This window comes from Anticarsia gemmatalis, chromosome 5 (genome assembly GCF_050436995.1).
Source record: "Anticarsia gemmatalis isolate Benzon Research Colony breed Stoneville strain chromosome 5, ilAntGemm2 primary, whole genome shotgun sequence".
In the NCBI taxonomy this organism is placed as follows: domain Eukaryota; kingdom Metazoa; phylum Arthropoda; class Insecta; order Lepidoptera; family Erebidae; genus Anticarsia; species Anticarsia gemmatalis.
Window position 1 is genome coordinate 14454245 of NC_134749.1, and position 24332 is coordinate 14478576.

The 24332-nt window shown below is 41.7% G+C and overlaps 4 protein-coding genes across 4 annotated transcripts in view; 1 reads left to right on the forward strand and 3 right to left on the reverse strand.

Moving 5' to 3' along the window:
- Nucleotides 1–7904, reverse strand: part of vg (transcription factor vestigial) — a 32668-nt gene extending 24764 nt beyond the window's left edge. Inside the window, exon 1 of the mRNA XM_076114862.1 lies at nucleotides 7636–7904. The gene's annotated coding sequence lies outside the window, so the exon portion shown is untranslated. The remainder of the gene's footprint in view (nucleotides 1–7635) is intronic.
- Nucleotides 2042–2902, reverse strand: LOC142973299 (uncharacterized). Its single transcript, XM_076114939.1, has one exon. The coding sequence runs from the start codon at nucleotides 2900–2902 to the stop codon at nucleotides 2042–2044; it is 861 nt and encodes a 286-aa protein (XP_075971054.1).
- Nucleotides 7905–17808: 9904 nt separating the features above from the next.
- On the forward strand, nucleotides 17809–22829 carry Gp93 (heat shock protein 90 Gp93). Its single transcript, XM_076114863.1, has 9 exons — nucleotides 17809–18007; nucleotides 18289–18387; nucleotides 19804–19964; nucleotides 20212–20466; nucleotides 20566–21300; nucleotides 21386–21552; nucleotides 21632–21957; nucleotides 22031–22233; nucleotides 22311–22829. The coding sequence occupies exons 1-9, from the start codon at nucleotides 17962–17964 to the stop codon at nucleotides 22668–22670; spliced, it is 2352 nt and encodes a 783-aa protein (XP_075970978.1). The 5' UTR covers nucleotides 17809–17961; the 3' UTR covers nucleotides 22671–22829.
- Nucleotides 18749–19620, reverse strand: LOC142973235 (uncharacterized). Its single transcript, XM_076114874.1, has 3 exons — nucleotides 19431–19620; nucleotides 19208–19355; nucleotides 18749–19076 (listed from the first exon to the last, which is right to left on the reverse strand). The coding sequence occupies exons 1-3, from the start codon at nucleotides 19618–19620 to the stop codon at nucleotides 18938–18940; spliced, it is 477 nt and encodes a 158-aa protein (XP_075970989.1). The 3' UTR covers nucleotides 18749–18937.
- Nucleotides 22830–24332: the final 1503 nt, after the last annotated feature.

Here is a 24332-nt window from a genome sequence, read left to right on the forward strand (position 1 = left end):
GTTTATGTCGTCTCTGCCTCCACCCTTGTGCACCGGTGTAATTATGGCTTGCTTCAACACAGATGGAAATTTACCTTGGTTAAAACATAAGTTAGTGAGATGTGTTATCAGTGGTACGACTAATTCATGGGCAGTTTTTAAGAATTTAGTTGAGATATTATCCCAACCTGGAGCGCTGTCTGATTTAAGACTCATTAGGACATCATAGACTTCAGTAGGATCGGTTTCAAGAAGCACGAAGGAGGAGCTGTGTGAGTGTATCATGGGATCAGGACCGTGAGGAAGTTGCGGTTGGTGTGAGCAAATAATGTTCTCAGCTAGAGTTTTCCCAACATTGGAAAAGAAATCATTTATGTGATCTACCGAAGCCTGAGGGGTAGGTTTTATATCTAATAATTCTGAATTTAAAGCTTTCTTTGGTTTGCGATGAGTTATATTGTTTATTGTGTTCCATATTTGTTTTGTATTCTTATTTGCTTTTTGTAATTGTTCCTTATCATATTTTCTTCTAACTTTTTTAATTAAATTATTACAGAAATTGCGGTATCTCCTGTAGGTGATTTTTAATATAACGTTATGGGGATCAGATCGCAACTTTCTCTGCATATTATTTCTATTTTGTATACATCGTAAAATTCCTAAAGTTATCCAGGGTTTAATGATACGGTTGTTCCTTGGAATTAGTGTAGTAATAGTGTGTTGCTGAAGGCAGTTTTGGAGTTTGTTTATTAATTGTACAGATAGCTTAAGTGGGTCATTGATAGAAAGTAGTTCGGACATATTACTACTTTTTAATGCTGTTATGGTTTTATCAAAGTCTACTTTAGTTTTAGTTTTAGAACATTTATGAGATTTTATAATATTTGATAATTTAAGGAATATCATAAGATGGTCCGTAATACTGGTATTTAAAACAGCAATAGAGGCAGCTTTTTTGGCAGTGTCAAGTTTTAAGATAAAATGATCCAAACAGTTGCCGCCTCTGGTTGGTAACGAGTGACCCGGTAGCAAGCCATGTGTTGCAAGCATATTTAAATAGTTTAATCTGTTTGTACGCTCATATGTTTGCTCGATAGGTTTAGATATTAGATTGATGTTAATATCGCCTGCTATTACAATATTTTTGTATGATTTGAGTGAGTCTAAATGGTCATTGAGAGAATCTACGAAAAGGTCAGCATTTGTATTTGAAGGCGATCGGTAAATAGCAAGGATGACAAGATTATGTATTTTTATTTGTAAGCAAGATGCATGAGTTAAAGTTATTTCTCTTACACTAGCCTTGTGCTCTGACTTAATATACGCTACAACGCCATCACATTGGTTAATATGATTATTTGTAGTAAAAGAATAGTAGTTTTCGATTTCAGGGATAGGTTTGTTTGAGTCTATTCTGCACTCATTTAAGATTAAAAGATCTACATTAAATTTGAACTGTGTTATAGTAATTAGAAAGTCATCCAAATTAGTATATATGCTCCTAATATTTTGAGATGCTATTGTGAAATCAGTTTTGCCTATATTAAATTGTTTTATAAAATCATCAATTTGAAGTTCTTTCGATTGTGCTATCGTTATTTCGTCCAATTCTTGCATTATTATATTAGTACTATCCATGGTAAAATTGAGCTATCATTCTAGGTTTTAATGCCAAATTGTATATATATACGTATTTTACTCGTCTCGCATTAAGATATACTTTTATACATAGGGAATTATAATTACCATGATTAGTGAATATTATTACTACATTATATTTTCCTAAGTATATAATTTTATAGCAAAAAGGAAGAGAATTAATAATTTTGTAATGACTTGCAAGCATGCATTCTGTAAATATATAGGTAAATGTTGAGTGTTTTATAGGTGTGTAATTGTTATGCTGAAAGTATTGTTTATGTGTTTGCGTGTGTAGTGACAATATGTGTGTTTTAGGATAATTAGAATTAACATTTTTTAAAAAGTTCAATGAGCAACTTAAAATACTAATAAAAATTAAAGTAAAAAGATATAACATGTAGTGTAAGTAGCCCAACACTAGTCACGGTTCTTGCATTAAGCTTTGTATTTGGGACTCACTCCTGATTAGGTACGTAGGCGATTCGTCTCGCTTCTTAACATAAACTTTACCATAGGCGGTCCAGCAATACTTGAATCCCTTCGATTTGGCGAGGTCGCGTGCCAAAAAGTGAAGTCTTGAGCCTTTCGCTGTGAGCTGTTCGGATACGAATATTGGAACGTCTACGTTATTTTTGAGACCCAAGTGTTTGGCGCTGAGCTTTCCTACATTCCTAGTATTATAAGACTTGCACATTTTAAGTACCTCAGTCTTGAGTATTGTTGAGGATAGTTCTACTATTATAGGGGTATTAGTCATACCTTGCTTCTTCCCTTTCACTCGATAAATGTCACGAATATCCGATTTTGTGATTTCATTGTTTACAGTCTTAGTTAAGCATACTACCATTTCGATAAGGTCTTCCTTAGTTTCTTTCAATTGTTTGGGTACGTTTTTAATCTCAATATTCGATTTTCGGCTACCTCGCTGAAGATCCTCAACTTTTTCTTCTAGGATGGATATGTACTCTTTATCTTTCTTGGCTTGTAACTCCATCTCTTCAATTTTTCTTTTAAACTCTTCATTCTGCAGGCTTATAGCGGCCATAGTATTTTCAATGTTGGCATTTGTGAGCTTTATTTCCATGAGCGTGGGAGTTATTTTTTTAAGTTCCGTCTCTTGAGTTAGCAGCATAGACTTAATTGTAGCTATCATCTCTTCTCTAAAGGCGTCAAAGTCATCTTCTCTTCTTCTTTTGTTAACTCTTTGGGAAATGTAACTCAGAGGTGACTCCAATCTCTCGTCTTGGTTAGCTAAATTTGACTCGGAGTATGACTTGTCCATTTTAGTACTAGGGTAGTAGAGCCGTTGGAGTGATGGTTAAGATTAAAAAGAGCCCGAGGTGTTATTTTTCACGCTCACTAATTTTACTTATAACCAAGAAGCGTTTGAAGTACTAGGGCAGCAGCGGCAGTAAGAGATGTGCTAATTACCGGTGAGCGGCGAGTGTCCGATGCGTAGGGCGGGGCGTCGCTGAGGTTGTCCTCGAGTCGTTGAGCAGTGGGGCGTGTCGAGGGCGTGTCGAAGGTCGCGCGTGATGCGTACACGCTGGGTGGGGTCTCGTAGCCTTGACCAGTGCGCACGAGTCAGGTACCAGGGTATTATGATCGCGAACGACTACCACGGAGCACTGAGTGTATTAGGATAACTCTTCTTATTTTATGCACTCCTAATATTTTTAAAGAATTAAATCACTGAATTTATTTAATTTTTTTGAAAATAAATTTGGTATAACCACTGAGTAGACGTGTACACCTTGCGGCGGTCCGGGGGAAGAGGATAATATATAGTTACACTTTGAGTAGGTATACGATCATAATAGATCAGGGGTTTCCAACCTTTTCTTAGTCCGGGACCACATTTATATTATTCTGGTTAGCAGGAACCACTATGTAAGTATATTAAAAATAAAGTGTAATAATCGTCCTGAAAATTTTAAATTTTAATATCATTGGCGGACCATATTTTGGCTTCCACGGACCACTGGTTGGGAGCCACTGTAATAGATAAACGGATCGTGTTTCAGCACTCGCTCTCTCCTACGTCTAGTAATAACTGATTCCTAACAGTTATCAGTTGTTGCACAAACTGAGTGTGACTAATGCAAATAACCGTCTATAACCGTGCTATATTTGACAGCTTACAATAAATTAAAGGATATACTTAGGTAGGTATACTAGGTATTGGTAAGTAAGGTACCTGCGGGTATTAAGGCCTGTCGGGTAATAAGGCCTAAATAACAAAAAACGTACGAAATACAGTAGTAGACGATCAAGATTACAGTCACACAAGCTCAGAGCGTATACGAGTCGCTGCAAAGTGGCGGACACACTCTTGCACTTCTCCCCCCGCAAATATCGTCGAAATCATTCAGAAGTGCGGTTCAGCAGCACGAATTATAAAAATTGACTCCAGTAAAACGTAAGTTGTTTAGAAAATATCATATTTACAAACCTGTATTGACTGTCCGCTTATTAATTAACGTATGCTTGTTATAAGATTACCGTTTTAAGAGACTTGTAGTTATAAAAATTATATTATTATTCTTTTCTGTAAATAGGTGGTTGGCGATATTAAGGCCTATAAAATTTAACAATAGGCCTTATTATACTCCTATTTTTTTAACTGCTATATAAGTAGGAGCGTTTTTTTAAGATGTTTGTTAGTGGGTAGTATATACGTAGTTTATATTTACAATTTATTTAAAATTGTTTCAGTGCTTACAGTCACGATGCCTCCCAAACGAGCATTGTGGTCAGAAGGCTTCTGTTGTTACTGCGTACCACGGATTGGTTGTCTCAATACTGAGATACGGTATTATTTTTTGGGGAAATTCAACAAACAAAGATCTTATCTTTAAGATGCAGAAGAGATGTATTAGAGCTATGTTTGCATTGAAAACTACAGATAGCTGCCGTCCATATTTTTTAAAGCATGAACTTTTAACCTTGCCCTGCCTATACATACTCGAAGTAGCTGTTTTTGTTAAATGCAATCCAAATTTATTTATGTTAGCATCAGATTTTTATAACAGACGACAACGAGATGTGAGTCGACTATGTATACGCAAAACAAAAACTGCACTGATGCATAAAAGCGTTTTCCATATGGCATCTCTAATTTACAATAAACTGCCAAAATCAATCAAGGAATCTGACTTACATATGTTCAAGAAAAAATTAAATGAATTATTAATAAATAAATGCTATTATACACTATTGGATTATCTAAATGACAATTTACTCAATTATATTTAATTTATTTCAATTACAATCAATTTATTTCAATTACATTTTTTCTTTATTAATTATAATTTAGCTTTATTAACAATAGCAGAATATCTATTAATTATTCAATTCATCCATTTATTGTGACATTTATATTATTTTTAATTTTGACATCTGACTTTATGTCAACTATATTTTCCTACCATATAACATATTTCATCATTTTGTTTAGACTTTTTCTTGTACATCACTTAATAAACTCAATTCTATTTAATATTTGCATGCCACTGACAGGCCAAGATACTTGTAACTATACTTATTGTAACACCATTTATCACAGTATTTTTGCAAATAAATTTGATTTTGATTTTTGATTTTGATTTTGAAGGCGATCTGACAAAAATAAATCATAAAAAAAATTTTATCGGTACGGTCATGCCTGCAAAGAAGATAGAATGGATGATGCAATGAGGCAATGTTCGCGATGCTTCAAGTGGTACCACGAAGAATGTGTCGGTTTGACTGCAGAATATACTGATGATTTTCAATGTCCTGATGGATGCGAATAAGGACAATTTATTTAATTTATTAAGACTACTATGCTTTCTATTGCCTTATGTTAATGATTATTGATGTCAAGAATACTAATTTACTTAGTTTAAGTTGATTTTTGAATAGTTTATAGTATAGGCCTTTTTACCCTACCCTATTATAATAAGGCCTAAAGACAGCGTTTTTTTAAAAGTGATATTATGTTTTAGTTTTAAGCTTTAGAAGCTATTTTTTGTTTAAACTCGGTAGTAATATAAGTACATGACTGATTATTATAAAAACTGGTTGATTATATTGGATATTCTTCATTTTATTACAAATCTCCCTTAGCTAGGCCTTAATACCCGCGGGTACTTAGACCACAGAACGTTATCAGATCTGCACTATCACAACATAACTGTACTACGTAGGTAATCAGCTCGGTAGAACTTGTCACGAGTTCTCTATTGTTTATAGTCGTCGTTTAACACGAGTCTTACTTCACACTGAACGCTAATCATTCATTTTATTCGTATATATATTACAGTGACACTAACTAATTATAGTTACAGTACAGTATTATTGTCCAATAAGATTCGGCTGCGAACATTTCACGAGTAGAATTGAGTAGACTCTACTTAGTTAACAATAGACTAACTTTAATAATTATTGAATGTAGTACCTACTTACTTATAAGTAGTAGATAGCAGGAGCGTGTGTCGTGTGCTCGCTGCACCTTTATAACACAACAGCTGACCCGCGCAACTTCGTATTGCATCACAAAATTTTCCCCGTTTTTGTAACATTTTTTACTGGTACTTATTGGTCGTAGCGTGATGATATATAGCCTATAGCCTTCCTCTATAAATAGTCTATCTAACACTGAAATAATTTTTAAAATCGGACCAGTAGTTCCTTAGATTAGCGTGTTGCAACAAACAAACAAACAAACAAACAAACAAACTCTTCAGCTTTATAATATTAAGTATAGATGTGCGCTCGTGTCATGAGTTCCGTGCCCCACGGGAGCAATGCTACTACTGTCAGCTAACTGTTCGACGACTCAGCCCAGCTCCAACACAGACATCACCACGTATCTACTCTCATACGATTGTGCACACAACATTTACTCACTTGAGTCCAGTTGTGTGCACTACTGAGTACTGAGCATTGAGCACGACCCTCCTCCCGGAATAAGGGAAAGGTTAGACCTTAAAGCCACCACGCTTCCGATGTGAATCGAAAAACATCGCATCCCTAAATTTTTTTGACGAGTGAGGTCTTTGTTTGTGCTTTTGTTGTACGTTTCTAACAATGTTTTAAAACGTCTTATTGATATTTTATAGTTTTCAAAATTCAAATTCAAATCATTTATTGCTTACTAAGTTATATATACAAAAGGATCTAGTAATATTAGGGTAGTGACAAACTTAGTAACCTTTTTCAGGCTTTCTTTCACTTTTAGAACAACTCATGAATAAGTGATTTTTTCTAACAATCAGGTAGGTAGGTACTTACTCTCAGCAAAGTCAGAAAGTCAGAAAGTCAGTGTTAGAAATAGAACGCTTAACACATGCGTGGGAGATGAATGCATTATTCTAGCACTAGCTAGGTGTCACTGCTCACTGTTTATCTCCTAGTTGTTTATAAACTGTTAATGTAGCGATATCACCTAACGACGGTAACGACCGGTATGTCCTACAGCCGCCTACAGGTACTAATGAGGCCTGAGTGATTGACAACACAACAATCATTCACGTAGAGCTCACAATGTGAGTGTACTTGTGTAACATGGAGCTACTAGCTCGTCTAGCTACAGTTTATGTAAAGTGTCGGTCACAGTATCTGTGTGTGTGTCGTGTTGTCGTCTCTGCTCAGCGGGGCTCGACTCTACGCCTAGCTTCATTTACTATCCGCCACATACCAGGCAACAGTGTCGTACCAACTTTATACTTAGGTAGCTGATTACTTTGTATCTACACATGTTTTGCAAGTGAAATGTCCCTCTCACAGTCCTCACTTATGTGTTAAACACTAACATTGAGTTATTGTGTTCCTCTCTACCACTACACAGTCACTGCTACTGCCGCTACTAGGTACTACTAGCAGTCAGCGTGGTGGTTGGATTGTTACTTGTCACTGTCACTTGTGTCTATATACTCATGTGTGGGACTAGCATCTGTCCTGTCTGAGTCCTGTGTCCTAACAGCAAAGTAGAGGTGAAGAGAGTTCGTGTTTAGTCGTAGCGGCGGTACCTACGTTATAGGAGTGTAGAGCGGCGATGTGGCGCTGACGACGCTGGTGCAGCGCGGAGGCACTCCGGCGCGGTGAGGGTCGCGGCACTCACTCGTTATCACTAACAATCGTTATCACTGCGCTCGCTCACTGAGGCAATCCTGCGGGCGGGTGCGCTCGCGGCACTGCGGCACTGCTGCACCGTGTTCACTCGCGGGTCGCGGGCGCCGTGTGTGCGCGGAGTGCGCGGAGAGCGCCGTGTGCGCGTGCGGTGCGTGCGGCTCGGCGCGCGCCACTGTGCGCCCGCCGCGGCGCCGCCCGCTAGCGCCCGCCCCGCCCCACACCGCAGCCGGCGGGCGCGGCGTGCCGAGGCCCCGCCCCCGGCGCGCGGCCCCGCCCCCGCCGCACGTTTTTGCGGGGCGGTGCGCCGGCAGACGCACGGTTCTGTGAATCTATGTGAGCTGTGTCCTGATTGCCGACGTGACGCCGCGTCACGCTGCAACAACACACACACACACACACGATGACATGTAGCTACCTACATACTTACCTACCTACTATGTACCTAATACTTTATTTATACTTATTTATTATTTATATTCAAGTAAAGTACCTGCATAGGTAGAAGGCAGATTTTAAGTGCCTAAGTAGACAGGCAGCTGTATGTCAGCTAAGTAGAGATACTAACTACTGCAACGGAGCTGCCTGAGGGTTCAGTACTACTTACTTAATGTTAACATGGCCTCAATACAGCTGCAGGTACCAGGAAGCTACTCTACCTGTGTAGCAAATGAGTGAACGTCGTAGGTACTTATTTGTTGAACAGTGTCTAAAATCTAAAAATAGATAGCTACTGAGGAGCATCGACGGGATGGTATGGTGAGCCCCGTCTCCCCCGAATCTCGCGCCGCGTCGCACACTCCGTACACATGAGGGTTGCTTCTTAAGGTGTCCTAATAACAGATACCTACTTACATGCCAAATTAATTAATTATTAGATAACCCATTACTGTCCCACATTAACTGCCTCTGTGGCGCGGTCGGTAGTATATGCGGCTACCGTGCGAGAGGTCTCGGGTTCGAATCCTGGGTCGGGCCAAAAAGTCTTTTCTGAGATTTTCGGTTAAGAATTTCTTAAGCCCTTCTCCCATTACGATACGCCCGCGCGACTCTAGTCTCGGAGACTAGTCGCCACGAAGTATCTCACATACATTTGTATGGAGACTACCAGTATCGTAATGTGAAGCCCTTCTCCCATTACGATACGCCCGCGCGACTCTAGTCTCGGAGACTAGTCGCCACGAAGTATCTCACATACATTTGTATGGAGACTCTCACATTACGATACTGATATTCTACGCGTTCGCGACTAGTCTCGCGATACCCGCCGTGTTGGTCGCTTGTGCGTCGCGTCTCGCGTAGACATGCGCTTAACATAGTTAACATGTTCGGGAGCGGATTGAACATGGAATCATTCATTTCCTAATTGGAACTATGTTCAGGAAACATGTTCGCGGAACTATATAGTTCCACCACGTTTCAAGTTTGACAGAATCTAACATTTGATAATATAGGTAGTTCCTCAGTTCCTCACAGCTCCTAGGTGCTATAGAAACTGTGAGAAATTGAGAACTGCTTTATAGTTTATACATTATTTGTTACTGTATAAATGTAGACAAAAATATCCCTTGATTTACCTTCATACTTTACACAGGCTTAGGACTGTCAACCAAGAGATAAAATATAAAAAAATATGCAATCTACAGTTTTGACTTTCCTACAAAAACTCTACAATTTATGTTTCTTTCAATATATGGATGAATCCAGTAGAGTAAGATCCCAGAGCTGCCAGACCTACGTCATTTTAGCAAAGCTGAAACTTTGAGGATTGTTAGTATAAAGGGTCTGTTAAGAGGTATGCACATCCACTACCTTGAAAGCGGGGCCGTTTCTGAGGTAGCGCGGAGTGAAGGTGCGTAAAAAACGACCCAACCTACGTTATAGTAGCAAAGTTGGTTTTCAGATATGTTATTAATGATATTATGTAGAATTAAAATTGACTATTGCCAGACCGTTTCCCGGGGCCATTACTTCTGCCAGACGCCTTAAATGTTATAAAAAAATTAGGTCAACTACGTCATAGTAGCAAGCCTAAATTTTATATATGTTATTAAAGGTACAATTTTAAGACCCCCTGTATGCGGACAGACCATTCCGCAGGGCCCTTCGTCCCCTAGACGCCATTAAACTTTCCCTATGAGTGCGAGAGTAAGAGCATTATTCATACGCATAAATGAAAAACAATTGAATTAAAAAAATAAAAATTGAAAAATTATTGAATACTAACTGACCCGCGCATCTTTGCTTGCGTCACTTAAGAGAGATAGGTCAAAATGTTACATAAACGGGTTATGTAACATTTTTCACTGGTACTCTGCTCCTATTGGTCGTAGCGTGATGATATATAGCTTATAGCTTTTCTCAATAAATAGGCTATCCAACAGTAAAATACTTTTTTATTCGCACCAGTAGTTCCTGAGATTAGCGCGTTCACACAAACAAACAAACTTCTCAGCTTTATAAAATTAGTATAGATTAAAAGTACTTGGAATGTTTAGGAAGATAAGTAACATTATTTTGGGAATTATTTTAAAAATAGATATGGTTTACACTATTCACAAAAATTATGAAAAAAAAATTGTAGTCATTCATCATCATCATCATTATCTGAGCTCTTACTTCCCTCATCAAATTGAATATTTAAATCATCTCCACCATCGTCTTCATTGTTACTTGAATTCTCTGTAAAAAAAATGTAGGTAATGATGTTGAAAACAGTTACAAGTAGGTATATTGAAATAATTTATAGTTAAAATAAAATACCTAATTCGTTTTCAAGTGATTCGCTTACGAAACTTGGCAATTGGTCACCATCGAACCACTTAAAATGATAATGGTTATCCTTTAGAACCCACCCTTTATTTGCTGGGCTTAAAATGCTAGGACGCTTTATATGAGCATTACTCCAGACACCCGCAATATAATTTGCTCGTCGAAATTGTTGAAGCAATTCAGATTTACAAGGAGGTAAATTACTTGCGTCGAATTTTTTAACATATTGCCGGTGGAATTTCTCATTCACATCGCCGACTGTATACGTGTTAATGAAAAGTTGTAGCCGTGCAGCATCTACATCAATTCAGCTCAGACCATTTAAAATTTTAAAGAAATCGCCAGAATATCAAGAAGCTTTTGTTCAATTCGGAGAAGTTGTATCTATTGATAAAGCGAAGGAACAAAATATATTTGATGTAATTCAAAAATTTATCTGCGAGTTATATAATGTTCCCGGATTAATTGATGTAGATGCTGCACGGCTACAACTTTTACAACAACTACAACACGTATACAGTTTGTTTGTTTGTTTGTTTGTTTGTTTGTTTGTTTGTTTGTTTGTTTGTTTGAACGCGCTAATCTCAGGAACTACTGGTCCGATTTGAAAAAATCTTTCAGTGTTAGATAGCCCATTTATCGAGGAAGGTTATAGGCTATATATCATCACGCTACTACCAAAAGGAGCAGAGTACGAGTAAAAAATGTTACAAAAACGGGGAAAAATTTCACCCATTCTCTCTTATGTGACGCAAGCGAAGTTGCGCGGGTCAGCTAGTCTATACTAATTTTATAAAGCTGAGAAGTTTGTTTGTTTGTGTGAACGCGCTAATCTCAGGAACTACTGGTGCGAATAAAAAAGTATTTTACTGTTGGATAGCCTATTTATTGAGAAAAGCTATAAGCTATATATCATCACGCTACGACCAATAGGAGCAGAGTACCAGTGAAAAATGTTACATAACCCGTTTATGTAACATTTTGACCTATCTCTCTTAAGTGACGCAAGCAAAGATGCGCGGGTCAGTTAGTATTCAATAATTTTTCAATTTTTATTTTTTTAATTCAATTGTTTTTCATTTATGCGTATGAATAATGCTCTTACTCTCGCACTCATAGGGAAAGTTTAATGGCGTCTAGGGGACGAAGGGCCCTGCGGAATGGTCTGTCCGCATACAGGGGGTCTTAAAATTGTACCTTTAATAACATATATAAAATTTAGGCTTGCTACTATGACGTAGTTGACCTCATTTTTTTATAACATTTAAGGCGTCTGGCAGAAGTAATGGCCCCGGGAAACGGTCTGGCAATAGTCAATTTTAATTCTACATAATATCATTAATAACATATCTGAAAACCAACTTTGCTACTATAACGTGGGTTGGGTCGTTTTTTACGCACCTTCACTCCGCGCTACCTCAGAAACGGCCCCGCTTTCAAGGTAGTGGATGTGCATACCTCTTAACAGACCCTTTATACTAACAATCCTCAAAATTTCAGCTTTGCTAAAATGACGTAGGTCTGGCAGCTCTGGGATCTTGGTCCACAGTATTTTCTACTCTTGCGTTGACGTCTTCTATTTCTATAAAACAAAAAAACTGCAAGAGCTTCATCGTCACTGGAGTCGCTCGACATAACGTCAGTCTACAAAAAACGAGTTTGCACAAATGATGAATTTAGTAACTTTTAAGTTGCATAATATGCGAGCATCGGGTAGCGAACATGTATCCAACTAGTATTATACTCGAGTATCGTACCCTACAAGTATCGTAATGGGAGAAGGGCCTTAGAGATTGCCCGGAGTTGGGAAGTTGAGGTCGAAGACCTCCGTGCCTCGGAGAGCACGTAAAGCCGTCGGTCCTGCGCCTGACCTCTCACTGGTCGTGTCGGTTATCCGTCCCACCAAACTATGAGAGTGATGGAATAGAGAGTGTAAGTACCTGTGTATTGTGCACACACTTGGACACTATAAACAAAGTCCTGCACAGATGGCCAGTTTCAATGAAACTGACCGCCGTAGCCGTATATCGGCTAGGAGGACATTAGGTATTATTACTGTCCCACTCCTGCAACATGACATTAGAGTAGACATTCCGTAGATGTCTGGCCACCTAATAGTATAGCAGCTGAGCCCCTCCTTGCTTGGAAGGGGACATTAATAGTCGGTCCCAGTTGTTGAGTTAACATTTTTGTAAGCAGGTACGTAGTGTACTTACTTACGTACGGGTGCTCTAGTTGAACTACTTATCTACTTACTTACCTCCATAAGTAGGTACTTAGTCGTTGGTAGAATTCATCAAACGAGCTGACAACAATTATAAGGAAGTTTTCAATATTAAGTAAGTAGATAGCTAACTATCTACTTACTTAATATTGAATATAGTACCTAAGTACTACCTACTGTTAGCATAACTTTATTATAAGTCGCGTGCGCGTGCACTGTTGTAGGTAGGTACCTACTCGTCATCACTCCTGAGTGTTGTGATCGATATCGCAGCAGGAGGAGGTGGCCGTCACGAGAATTCCTCAGAAGTGACAGTAGGTATGCCTAGTACCTAGGTACGACTTATCTGCCTACTAGCAATAGGTACTAGCTACTGAGCATGTACATACCTACCTACCACTGTGGGTCAAGTCGCTGCCTGTTGTCAGACGTACCTCAGTCCATAGCTCTTGTGGTATGACGTCTCTAATACGTACTTACTTGGAAACTTAGGTAGACACCTTGTGGCTACTTATGTGAAACGATTGTGTGGGTAGACGACAAAGCTTGGCGACCAGCAAGCCCAAGGCTCGTAGCTCGATTTCCGGACCAGACAATTTTAATAGGTTTATTTATTTATTTTCGTTTAAATAAGTAAATAAGTAGGTACTTCTACTAAGATAGGTAGGTACTGAGCAGCTACTAGACGGCCTCCGTGGCGCAGTGGTTTAGGTCGCCACGCCGCTGATACCACTGTGTCGGGAGGTCGTAAGTAGGTTAGATTCCCATACGGAGCAAATAATTGTTTCGGGTCTGGTTGTGGCTTTGTGTCCGTTGTTTGTATGTTTGTAAAAGTCTTAGTGCGGGAGTTGACTTATAAAAAAAAAGCTACTAAGAATTTTGTAGGTAGATATGGTGTGTATTTGAAATATTTCGTACACAGTGGCGAACGGGTCGGCCCAGCCCGTCTATGAGGGGCCTTCAAACGTGTTAAGCCTACAGTAAAGAAAACGCTCTGTATCTACATTTTGTAACCAATTAGATTACTTAGTCTAGAGAGATATTTAACATTATAATCACGAATGTATTACACATTTGAAAATGTGTGTTATGTGGGACCCGCTTAGGTAATTAGATACCTACCTACCACACAGTAGAGAATAGAATGGATTTTCTTCTTCTTACTACTTACTTAAATAGGCTCTAAAATGGCGTGAGAGGCGCTCATCGCCAGTTGCGTTCCCCGTTAGGTAAACAATCTGTGGCTTAAGCAACCCTTGGCGTGTTCATTAAATAGATGGGTGACCGTATAGTGATATTTTAACTCGCTCGCGGAGCACTAAGCATTAGTTACCGAAACTTAAGTGGCATGCCTAAGCATGTAAGTATTTAAAAAAAACTGGAAATTCGTCTTGAATTTTGTACTTAATAGGTGAGTAGGTACCTACCTATTAAGTACAAAATGTTTGTTTTTTGTTTGCGTATGGTTAGTGGTCAACCTAGTTTCAAAGTTCAAGCCGGCTCAAGCCGCCCGAGAGACCTTTGACATGGCTTAACGACTGTTATCTTAATAGACAACAGCCGGGACCGACATATTACATGCTCTTCGAAGCACGAAGACGCCCCGCTCAAAATACCACTATGCGTTCACCCATCTATGGAATGACCGCGCTAAGGGTTGCTTAACCCACAGATCGTCTACGGTCCGGTGAGTACAACTATGGGCGCCTCAAGTACAAAATTATGATATAATTATGTACTTATTATGATGTGGTATTATCATATATGTAAGTACTTACCTATATCATAATACCACATCATAATACACATAGTTATAGTTATAATATCATTACTTATTACTTAATATTATAAAGCTGAAGAGTTTGTTTGTTTGATTGTTTGTTTGTTTGAACGCGCTAATCTCAGGAACTACTGGTCCGATTTGAAAAATTCTTTCAGTGTTAGATAGCCCATTTATCGAGGAATATGGGATAGGCTATATAACATCACGCTACGGTTATTAGGAGCGGAGTAGCAACGAAAAATGTTACAAAAACGGGGACAATGTTGACCCATTCTCTTAGGTGACGCAAGCGAAGTTGCGCGGGTCAGCTAGTAATATATAAGTATAATGAAACCCGCATATTAGGTAGGTACTATAATCCTGTGACACAGGATTATATCCTAGTACAGGCTCCCTAACTTTATATGTACTATGTAGGTATTTAAATTTTAAGACGTAAGTTAAGTACAATGTACTCATGTTAATTTTGAATAAATTGAATTTGAATTTGACTTAGCGTGCAAGCCCAGCACTTAGCACTGCACTGTACCAGTTCCGCACCCGCACTCAGTAGCTGGTAGCAGATTCAGTACAAAGTAATATTTCATTCATCAGGTAATAAGGTGGAGGCGCGTCGTGGTGTCCACGGCTCTGTCATGTGTGGTCTTGCTTGTTCATCTTTATGCCGGTAGATGGCGTTGTTCGTCGGTTACGGTTTTGGATTCAGATTGGAACATGTCTTAGCTTTAAAGCGTAAGATAATAATAATATATAGTCATATTTCACACAATAGATTATACATGACAATTGACATGTATGTAAGTAGCATGAGAATCACAGCTTATTAAGTCTTAGTACACATACATTGCGCCTCTAAGTTAATTAAACTGTAACCAGGATATTTTCTAGTTGTTATTACCACCTGAAATGTGTAGCATCAAATATACTAGTTACTAATATATACCTTATATAATGAGGAGGGCATTATATAAGGTACGTGGCTGTTGTACCTGGCTACGGCAGACAATTTTTTTTGGAACTGACCCATGGTGCAGCACTTTGTCCAAGTGTGTGCACAATACACGGGTATTTACTCACACTCTCTAGGACCACTTCTCTCGACACAGGCGCAGTGATGTACAACCTCAACTTTGCATACACTGCCAACCTCACTACAGAGACATTCAGAGTACCTCCCTCGATGACAGCTAACTTATAAGTATGCATTGATGCAGTAATACAACATGTACTGTTACAAAATATTATTTTTATTCATATTAAGCAATCAATCCTGACTTACATACAACTGTACTGCACAAGTAGGTAAGTACAGGTATTTATGCATGATATTCTTAATGCCTCGTTTGAACATATACAATGAGTAAGTAGTACATACAAAAGCTAGGAATATAATTAGGGACTATGTAAGTCACTAATTATAATTCAAATAGTATATAAAAATAGTACAAGAAGACATTTAGACGACAACACATTGATATATTTATAATTTTTGAACAAATATAAACTATACCACAGTTCCTATCCCACCACGTTCTCAGTTGTGTTTTATGTAATTAAAAAATTATAAAACTAAGTAAAAGGTATAGTATGTTATTATTTAACAATAAAAGAGAGAAAAGTATTTAAAGCAGTTCTCTCACGAGAATATCTCAGGTCTGCTTTTGATCTCAGCCACGAGACCGCGTTCGACTAGCGGCGACGTGAAGCGATCGAAAGTGACGCCGCTGCACACGTACACGGGGCGCGCCAGCGCCGCCGACAGCCGGCGCGCCATCGCCGCCGCCGCGCCCTCCGCGCCCAGCAGCGTCGTGGCCAGCGCCTCGCGCCCGCCGCCCGCAGGCGCCTCGAGCGCCTCGAGCGCCGGCATGCCCAGCGCGATCTCGCTCAGCTGCGCCGGCCCGCCGCCGCCGAGCCACAGCAGCAGCGCTCCCTCTACTCGGAGGGCCACCGCCTTGCACACCAGTTCACCGCTCCATATCTCGAACTGATGAACTCGCCAAGCACTAGGCTTGTAAGTTATGCGTTTGCGAGAGCTACAAATCCGAGGAGAAATACCGACATCCATTTAGCACCGGATTTTTAAAAACTGTGTAAATCTGAATGTCTATTCTATAGGCAGGAAATATTTTTCTGGCTTTTACTTCGGCTCCTTTCAAGGCGTACAGCTATTCATTTTCTAACTGCTAATATAGGTAGATTAATCTTTTACCGCTTTTACAAATATTTGGATTATCATTCACTGACAGGACAACTAACGACAGGTCTAACTGACATAGTAATGACAGCGGTCAAAAAGTGACAACTAGTCACTTACCAGTACAGAAAAAAATAGCTACACTGAAATCAGATTAAAAAAGAATAAATTATTGTATTTATTCTGTCATACCTACCTTGTCAAAAAACAAGTAAATATTCAATCAACAGTATCTATCTTTATATTATATAATTATTTATTTATTTTACCTCTAGTAAAATAAGCACTGTTTTTTACCCGTAACAATAAAATTGTGACTAACTCAGCCTTGGATGAGTCCATATCATTTTATATCAATAGGAGTACGCAGACCAGGGAGAACCTTTTTAAGTAAATAAATAAATCCCATGGATAAATCCTTACATCACCTTTGTTTCACTCACATCTACCTATCTATACATCTCGTCATACATACAGGACCGGCGGCAGCAGGTTACGAGTTGCTACGGCCTTGACTTTTTTGCAAGACCGCTGATACTTTTATGATATTTATTATAATAATACATATGTGTATGTTTTCTATGGCGTCCGTAAATGGGAATGCCAGGAGAGGACCCTTCCAGCATTCCCATTTACGTCTGCATGATAAACTTTTTCGTCATTCTAAATCCAATCTATCCCCCTACAACATGATCAAACTATTCACGGAATAAAATTATCCAACAAGCATTTTCTTAATCTTTATCACTCATAATGTCAATTTTTTAAAACCACAACGATTCCTCATTCATCAAAAAAAAAATATTTAGCTTTTTTAAGGGTTTAGGTTAGTAATTTACAAAACATTGCATTGTTTGATTATTTACAAGACTTTTTAAATTAACATTTTTCAATCCTAAGTGCAAACTAAAATTAATAGAATTATGTAAAATGGAACGACCAGATGACGTCGACACTTCGAAACTTCCTTGCGACCAATGAGAAAGCGACATTTGTATTTCTTTATCTGCCATTTGCTAGTATCATTGCGTGTTCAAAAATTATTCGTCCAAATATCCCTATAGGCGTATCTCTCACCAATTGCACGACAGCTACGATGTGAAATGTCAAATTAAAACACAGGTCTTTTTAATTTCAAGCTAAACTTAGTCGCGTCTAGTGCTTAGCACTAGTTGAACAATTTAATTAAATGTAATAATTTATTCTTAAAGCGAAGTACAAGCCTAAATAGTAGTTTGGTATTGCATTAAATTCACCATGAAATATATTTTGTTGTTGGGAGTCGGCGTTCTGCTACTTGCAGGTAAATTGTCCACGTATTCTCTTATGAATCTTTTGTTTTTACTTTATTTCTTTTAAGTATTGACTTTTTATGAAAGAAATGCGTTACTATTACGGCAATGTTAACCTATCGGGTGTGTCAAATATACTTGGTTGGTATACTTACTGGAAACCAGTAAGTGACGCGGTGTAGCGGTACCTAGAAATTTCGACGACGTTACTGTCAAGTTGATACGACCGGCGTGCGAGAGATAAGTAGAGCACCGGTACACGAGTGTATAAGTAGTCGTTGCGGTGTTGCAGGATGGTCGCACGCCCAGGAGGAGGGCGTCGGCGTGGGCAGCGTGGAGGAGGTGACGGTGGACGCCGACATCGGCGCATCCCGTGAAGGCTCCCGCACGGGTAAGCTCGCACTTGCATTTTTGTCATCATATTTTTTGTTACTTTATTGTGCCCTTGTGAATTCTAGACTAACAATAAAGTTGTGCAGACTTTATTTTTAAGCATTACTACCTGATACTTATTTGGAATTAGTTTAGATGTGGTAGTGCAGAGGATAATAACTGCCACTGGTGTTCTCACTCCATTGTGTGGCATTGAATGTGTTCCAATTATATCAGTGGAGTGGGCCTAATCACTTGATAATACATGGTATTAAGACACTGTTTATCATCTTATCTTAGTTTACTATAATTTGATAAAAGGAACTGGATTAAACACAACTTAATTACAATTTGAGCTAAGATATAATCATCATAGCATGCTATTTGAAATGATTGAAGTTTATTCAGTTTTGTTTGCAGCTGGATCCATTTTTAAAGGCAAACAGTTATTTATATAATATCATTACAACCAAATCCTGGTAGATGACTAGTAATAAATATGATATAATGATCACAAATGTTTTGAATAAAGCCTTAAAAATCAATATTCACGTTGCATTTGCACTTCATTATCGCTGCTTGAGTTTGTCATCTGCTGCAAGCACAAGTAGACGTGCACGCAGCCACGCTGAGTCGCGGATGTGGTGGTTCAGTCGCCGGTCGGCACGCACCACCGCAGCGTCTGACCCCTCACAGTACCAACCATACCTGCAATTAATAAATTTGACTCACTTAATGTTTAATCTGTTTTCTGGACTTGCACAGAGTCATCTTATTCTGTAAGAAAGCCAATTCAAATAAGCTATCACACAACAACAGCAAAGTATCAAAACACCGACACTTGCGAACTGGTGACGGGTGCGTCGTACTTCTCGCGAGGCCCGCGCTCGAACATATCCTGTATACGTCTCAAAGCGCGCTGCGTTCCCTCCTCGTCCACCTTCGTGGGCTGTTCGCGGCAGTAAAACTTTCCAGTCACGGTGGCAGCTGCGAACGATCACAGTGGAACATAACTACACTGTCGGACGAGAGACATACTTCGCAGTAGTGCACCGGACTCACGCAGGCCGTGCGGTCGGACGAGCGACACGTAGGAGCGGCCCTGTTCGCGCTGCGACGCGAAGCGTAGCTTGAAGGAGCGCGGGTGCAGCGGGCGGCCCGCGTCCGCGGCGCCGGCCTCGGGCGGCGGCCGCGTGGGGCTGGCGCCCGTGCGGGTGCTCTCGGCCTCGCCCTCGCCGCGCTCGCTGCCCATGTCGACTCGCTCGGCGCGCTTGATCGATGACGCGCGCCCGGTATCTAGGTAGCGTGTCGCGGCCGAACTTGAAAAACATAGGGACTCCCTCGCGACTGTAATTCGGTACCCATGACGACGTGAAACCGTCGGCTATAATGCGGAGGGTCTCGTGCGAGCGACTGAGACGTCCGGTTTGTGCAGATGCGGAGGCGGTGCTGCGCGAGGAGGAGGCGATCTCGCCGGACGAGCTGAGCGTGGCGCAGATGCGCGAGATCAAGGAGCGCGCCAAGAACTACACGTTCCAGACAGAGGTCAACCGTATGATGAAACTCATCATCAACTCCCTCTACAGAAACAAAGAGGTAACAATATACACACTAAACTAATAATATTAGCCATAATAATATTTAACTTTGCTTTACATTTTATGTAGATACAGGTATTATCTATCATCCACATATTGTTTAATCATCCCTTAAATGGCTGAAATCCAGATAGACGCAACAAATAAATTACTAACATTTATTTAAAATACAGTAGGTTTGTCAAAGTTTGTTTGTAGTAACATAATTTTAGTGTATAAACATAACATAACATATTATGTTGTAGATTTTCCTCCGTGAGTTGATCTCGAACGGCTCGGACGCTCTGGACAAGATTCGTCTGATGTCGCTGACAGACCGCAACGTGCTGGACGCTAACAGTGACCTCAGCATCCGCATCAAGGCGGACCCGGAGAAGCGGCTGCTGCACATTATCGACTCCGGCATCGGAATGACTCGCGCTGACCTCATCAACAACCTCGGCACCATCGCCAAGTCCGGCACCGCAGAGTTTCTCTCCAAGATGCAAGACGCCGAGAAGGTAACGTAACATAACGTAAGGTCTATTCATCGAGCGCGATAGCACGCGCCCCATACACCCGGTACAATGACGAGTAACGATGTGGTGACGCGTTTACAGAGCGGCGGACAAGAGATGAACGACATGATCGGCCAGTTCGGCGTGGGCTTCTACTCGGCCTTCCTGGTGGCGGACAAGGTGACGGTGGCGTCCAAGCACAACGAGGACAAGCAGCACGTGTGGGAGTCGGACGCCAACGCCTTCAGCGTGGCCGAGGACCCGCGCGGCGACACCATCAAGCGCGGCACGCACATCACCCTGCACGTCAAGGAGGAGGCGGCCGACTACCTGCAGCCCGACACCATCCGCAACCTCGTCAAGAAGTACTCGCAGTTCATCAACTTCCCCATCTACCTGTGGGCCTCGCGCACCGAGACCGTGGAGGAGCCCGCCGACGAGCCCGAGCCCGCCGACAAGGACGACGATGCGCAGGTGGAGGACGCCGCCGACGACAAGCGCGAGACCAAGAAGACCGAGAAGACGGTCTGGGACTGGGAGCTCATGAACGACAACAAGCCCATCTGGACGCGCAAGCCCGCCGAGGTGCAGGACGACGAGTACAACCAGTTCTACAAGAGCCTCACCAAGGACTCGTCCACGCCCCTGGCGCGAGCCCACTTCGTGGCCGAGGGCGAGGTCACGTTCCGCGCCCTGCTGTTCGTGCCGCGCGTGCAGCCCAGCGACTCCTTCAACCGCTACGGCGCCAAGACCGACCACATCAAGCTGTACGTGCGCCGCGTGTTCATCACCGACGAGTTCAACGACCTCATGCCCAACTACCTCGCCTTCATCCAGGTAACGCGCCCGCGCACCCCCGCTCCCCGCTCCCCCGCCCCGCCCGACTCCCGGCCAGCTCTGACCGGTGTGTGTCTGTGTGCAGGGTATCGTGGACAGCGACGACCTGCCGCTGAACGTGTCTCGTGAGACGCTGCAGCAGCACAAGCTGATCAAGATCATCAAGAAGAAGCTGGTGCGCAAGGTGCTCGACATGCTCAAGAAGATCCCCGACGACGAGTACCAGGCCTTCTGGAAGGAGTACTCTACCAAGTTAGTACATTCCCTTAGATTCTAGAGCTCGTGTTATATTTATTTGTACGTGTCATGACGAGACGCTCTCACTCAACAGCATCAAGCTCGGAGTGATCGAGGACCCGTCGAACCGCTCGCGTCTCGCCAAGCTGCTGCGCTTCCACACGTCGCGCTCCGACGAGATGACGTTCCTGGCGGACTACGTGGCCCGCATGAAGCCCGGCCAGAACCACATCTACTACATCGCGGGCGCCAGCCGCGCCGAGGTGCAGAAGTCGCCCTTCGCCGAGCGCCTCGTGCGCCGCGGCTACGAGGTGCTGTACCTCACCGAGGCCGTGGACGAGTACTGCCTGTCCTCGCTGCCCGAGTACGACGGCAAAAAGTTCCAGAACATCGCCAAGGAGATCTTCGACCTGGAAGAGAGTAAGTGCCCGCTCGATCTGCGTCGCCGGCGGGACGGTTCGATAGCGTTCGTTGACCTTATCGCGTTGTGCAGGTGAACAGGAGCAGGAACGCATGGAGGCCTACAAGAAACAGTTCGAGCCGCTGACCACGTGGCTCGGCAACAAGCTGGGCTCGTGGGTCACGCGCTGCGTGGTGTCGCGGCGCCTGTCGCGCTCGCCCGCCGCGCTGGCCGCTACGGCCTTCGGGTGGACCGGCAACATGGAGCGTCTGGCGCTGTCCAACGCCCACCAGAAGGTGAGTGTCCGTCCCGCGCTCCCGTGTGACGCGTCGCGTGCGGCCGGACCGGCTCTGACCGACCGAGCGTGTTTCAGGCGGACGACGCCCAGCGCAAGCACCACCTGACGCAGAAGAAGATGCTGGAGATCAACCCGCGCCACCCGCTCATCGTGGAGCTGCTGCGCCGCGTGCAGGACGACCCCGAGCACCCCGACACGGCGCTGGCCGCCGACACGCTGTACCGCACGGCCGCCATCCGCTCGGGCTACATGCTGCAGGAGGGGCAGGCCGTGGAGTTCGCCGAGGCCGTGGAGCGCATGCTGCAGGCCACGCTGGGCGTGGCGCGCGACGCCGAGCCCGACGACGAGCCGCTGGACGAGCCGTCGGACGAGCGGCTGGACGCGCCGCAGGACGACGAGGAGGAGCTCGCCGCCGACGACCACGACGAGCTGTAGGCTCTCTAGTGCTCCGCGCACATTCCACTCCTACTTTACTTCTGTGACTGATGACTGTGTGTGTGCCAGAACGAAAGGAAGAACTTTTTATACGTGTTGGTGTGCTCTATGTGAGATTTTTAATTGATAGTCTAATGTAAATAAATTATATTTATTACATTACCCGACTTTTATTGTAATTTCAACTCACTGAGAAAGAATATGACGACAATGGCTTGCAACTAAACCTACCTCTACTAAACCAGAGATCTAACCAACAGATAAAAAAAAAATTTTTTTGACAAAATGTCGAGAAAACGAAAATGTGAGGTAAGGATGATCGTCACTCGTGTGTCAGTTGTGTGTCACAGTCTTGATTAATCAGCGTACATAACGTTGAATTAATGCCCAAAAAAATGTTTTGTATTCTCGAACAATTTCTTCCGTCGTATTGTAGAAGAAGACAAACATTGAGTGATTCATTCAAATGTCAAGTTAGCCACCGAGTCATATAATAATACTAGCTGACCCGCGCAACTTCGCTTGCGTCACATTAGAGAGAATGGGTCAGAATTTTCCCCGTTTTTGTAACACTTTTTACTGTTACTCTGCTCCTATTGGTCGTAGCGTGATGATATACAATATGCTTTCTTTTTCACGAAAAATATATCAAAATTATTTAAATATCTCCTAATATTACGAATTCGCGCTAAGGCATATTCGCCATTAAAACAGTTGCCATGACAACGGAATTTTGTTAATTTAATAGCCGCCGACGCGCTATTTATAGGGACGCTGCCCCCGCCGCCGCGGCCGGCCCGTACCGTGCCGCAATACTAATATCGTGATATCTCCTAAACTATATGTCTAAATAACACACTGTAAACTGCAAAAATAATCTAAATTAAATGCTCGTGATGATGAACTTACTTATTTTGATAAGGATATATGTATTATTGGTTATATCACCAGTTAAACATCACCCAACGAATTAAATGTTTTTTTAATACAGAAAAGTAGTTTTTGTGACTTAAATAAAAAAGCTGGATATATGTCATCGCGGACTTTTTTGTAGAACTAATAAAGACCAATGTTTTTGCTATACATTGTTCTTACTTGTATCCAACGGTATAAGCGGCGCACGCACAAATGCAATCTTCAATTAGATTTTTTTTCTGACTTCTTGGACATAAATCGCTATAACTCAGCTAATATAGTTTCAATGTATTTCAATTATATATAAAAACCTGTCGGAGAAAATACTCTTTCTATTAGTGAAAACCGCATCAAAATCCATTGCGTAGTTTTAAAGTTTTATGCATACGAAGGGACTACAGACAAAATGGGCGACTTTGTTTTATACTATGTAGTGATGATATGAGAAAGTGAATTTCACGTGGCTATTACTTGTTTCCCGTAAGCTTATCTAAATGTTTTTGTTTTACTACTACAATACTGTAAGATAGTAACAGTATTGTAGTAGTACTGCAATAAAGACATCGACAAGTGTTCTTTGGTGCCTGCTATAAAAATAAAGCAAAGGCCAAAGATACAGTTACCATTGCAATAAGACATTAAATCCATCGTATTGTACCGCAACTGGCCTCCAGCTAAGTTATGAGGCTATAGTTATATTTGACTGGCTGGCTTACTGCCCAGCTGTTTGATAAATGTAGGACAGAC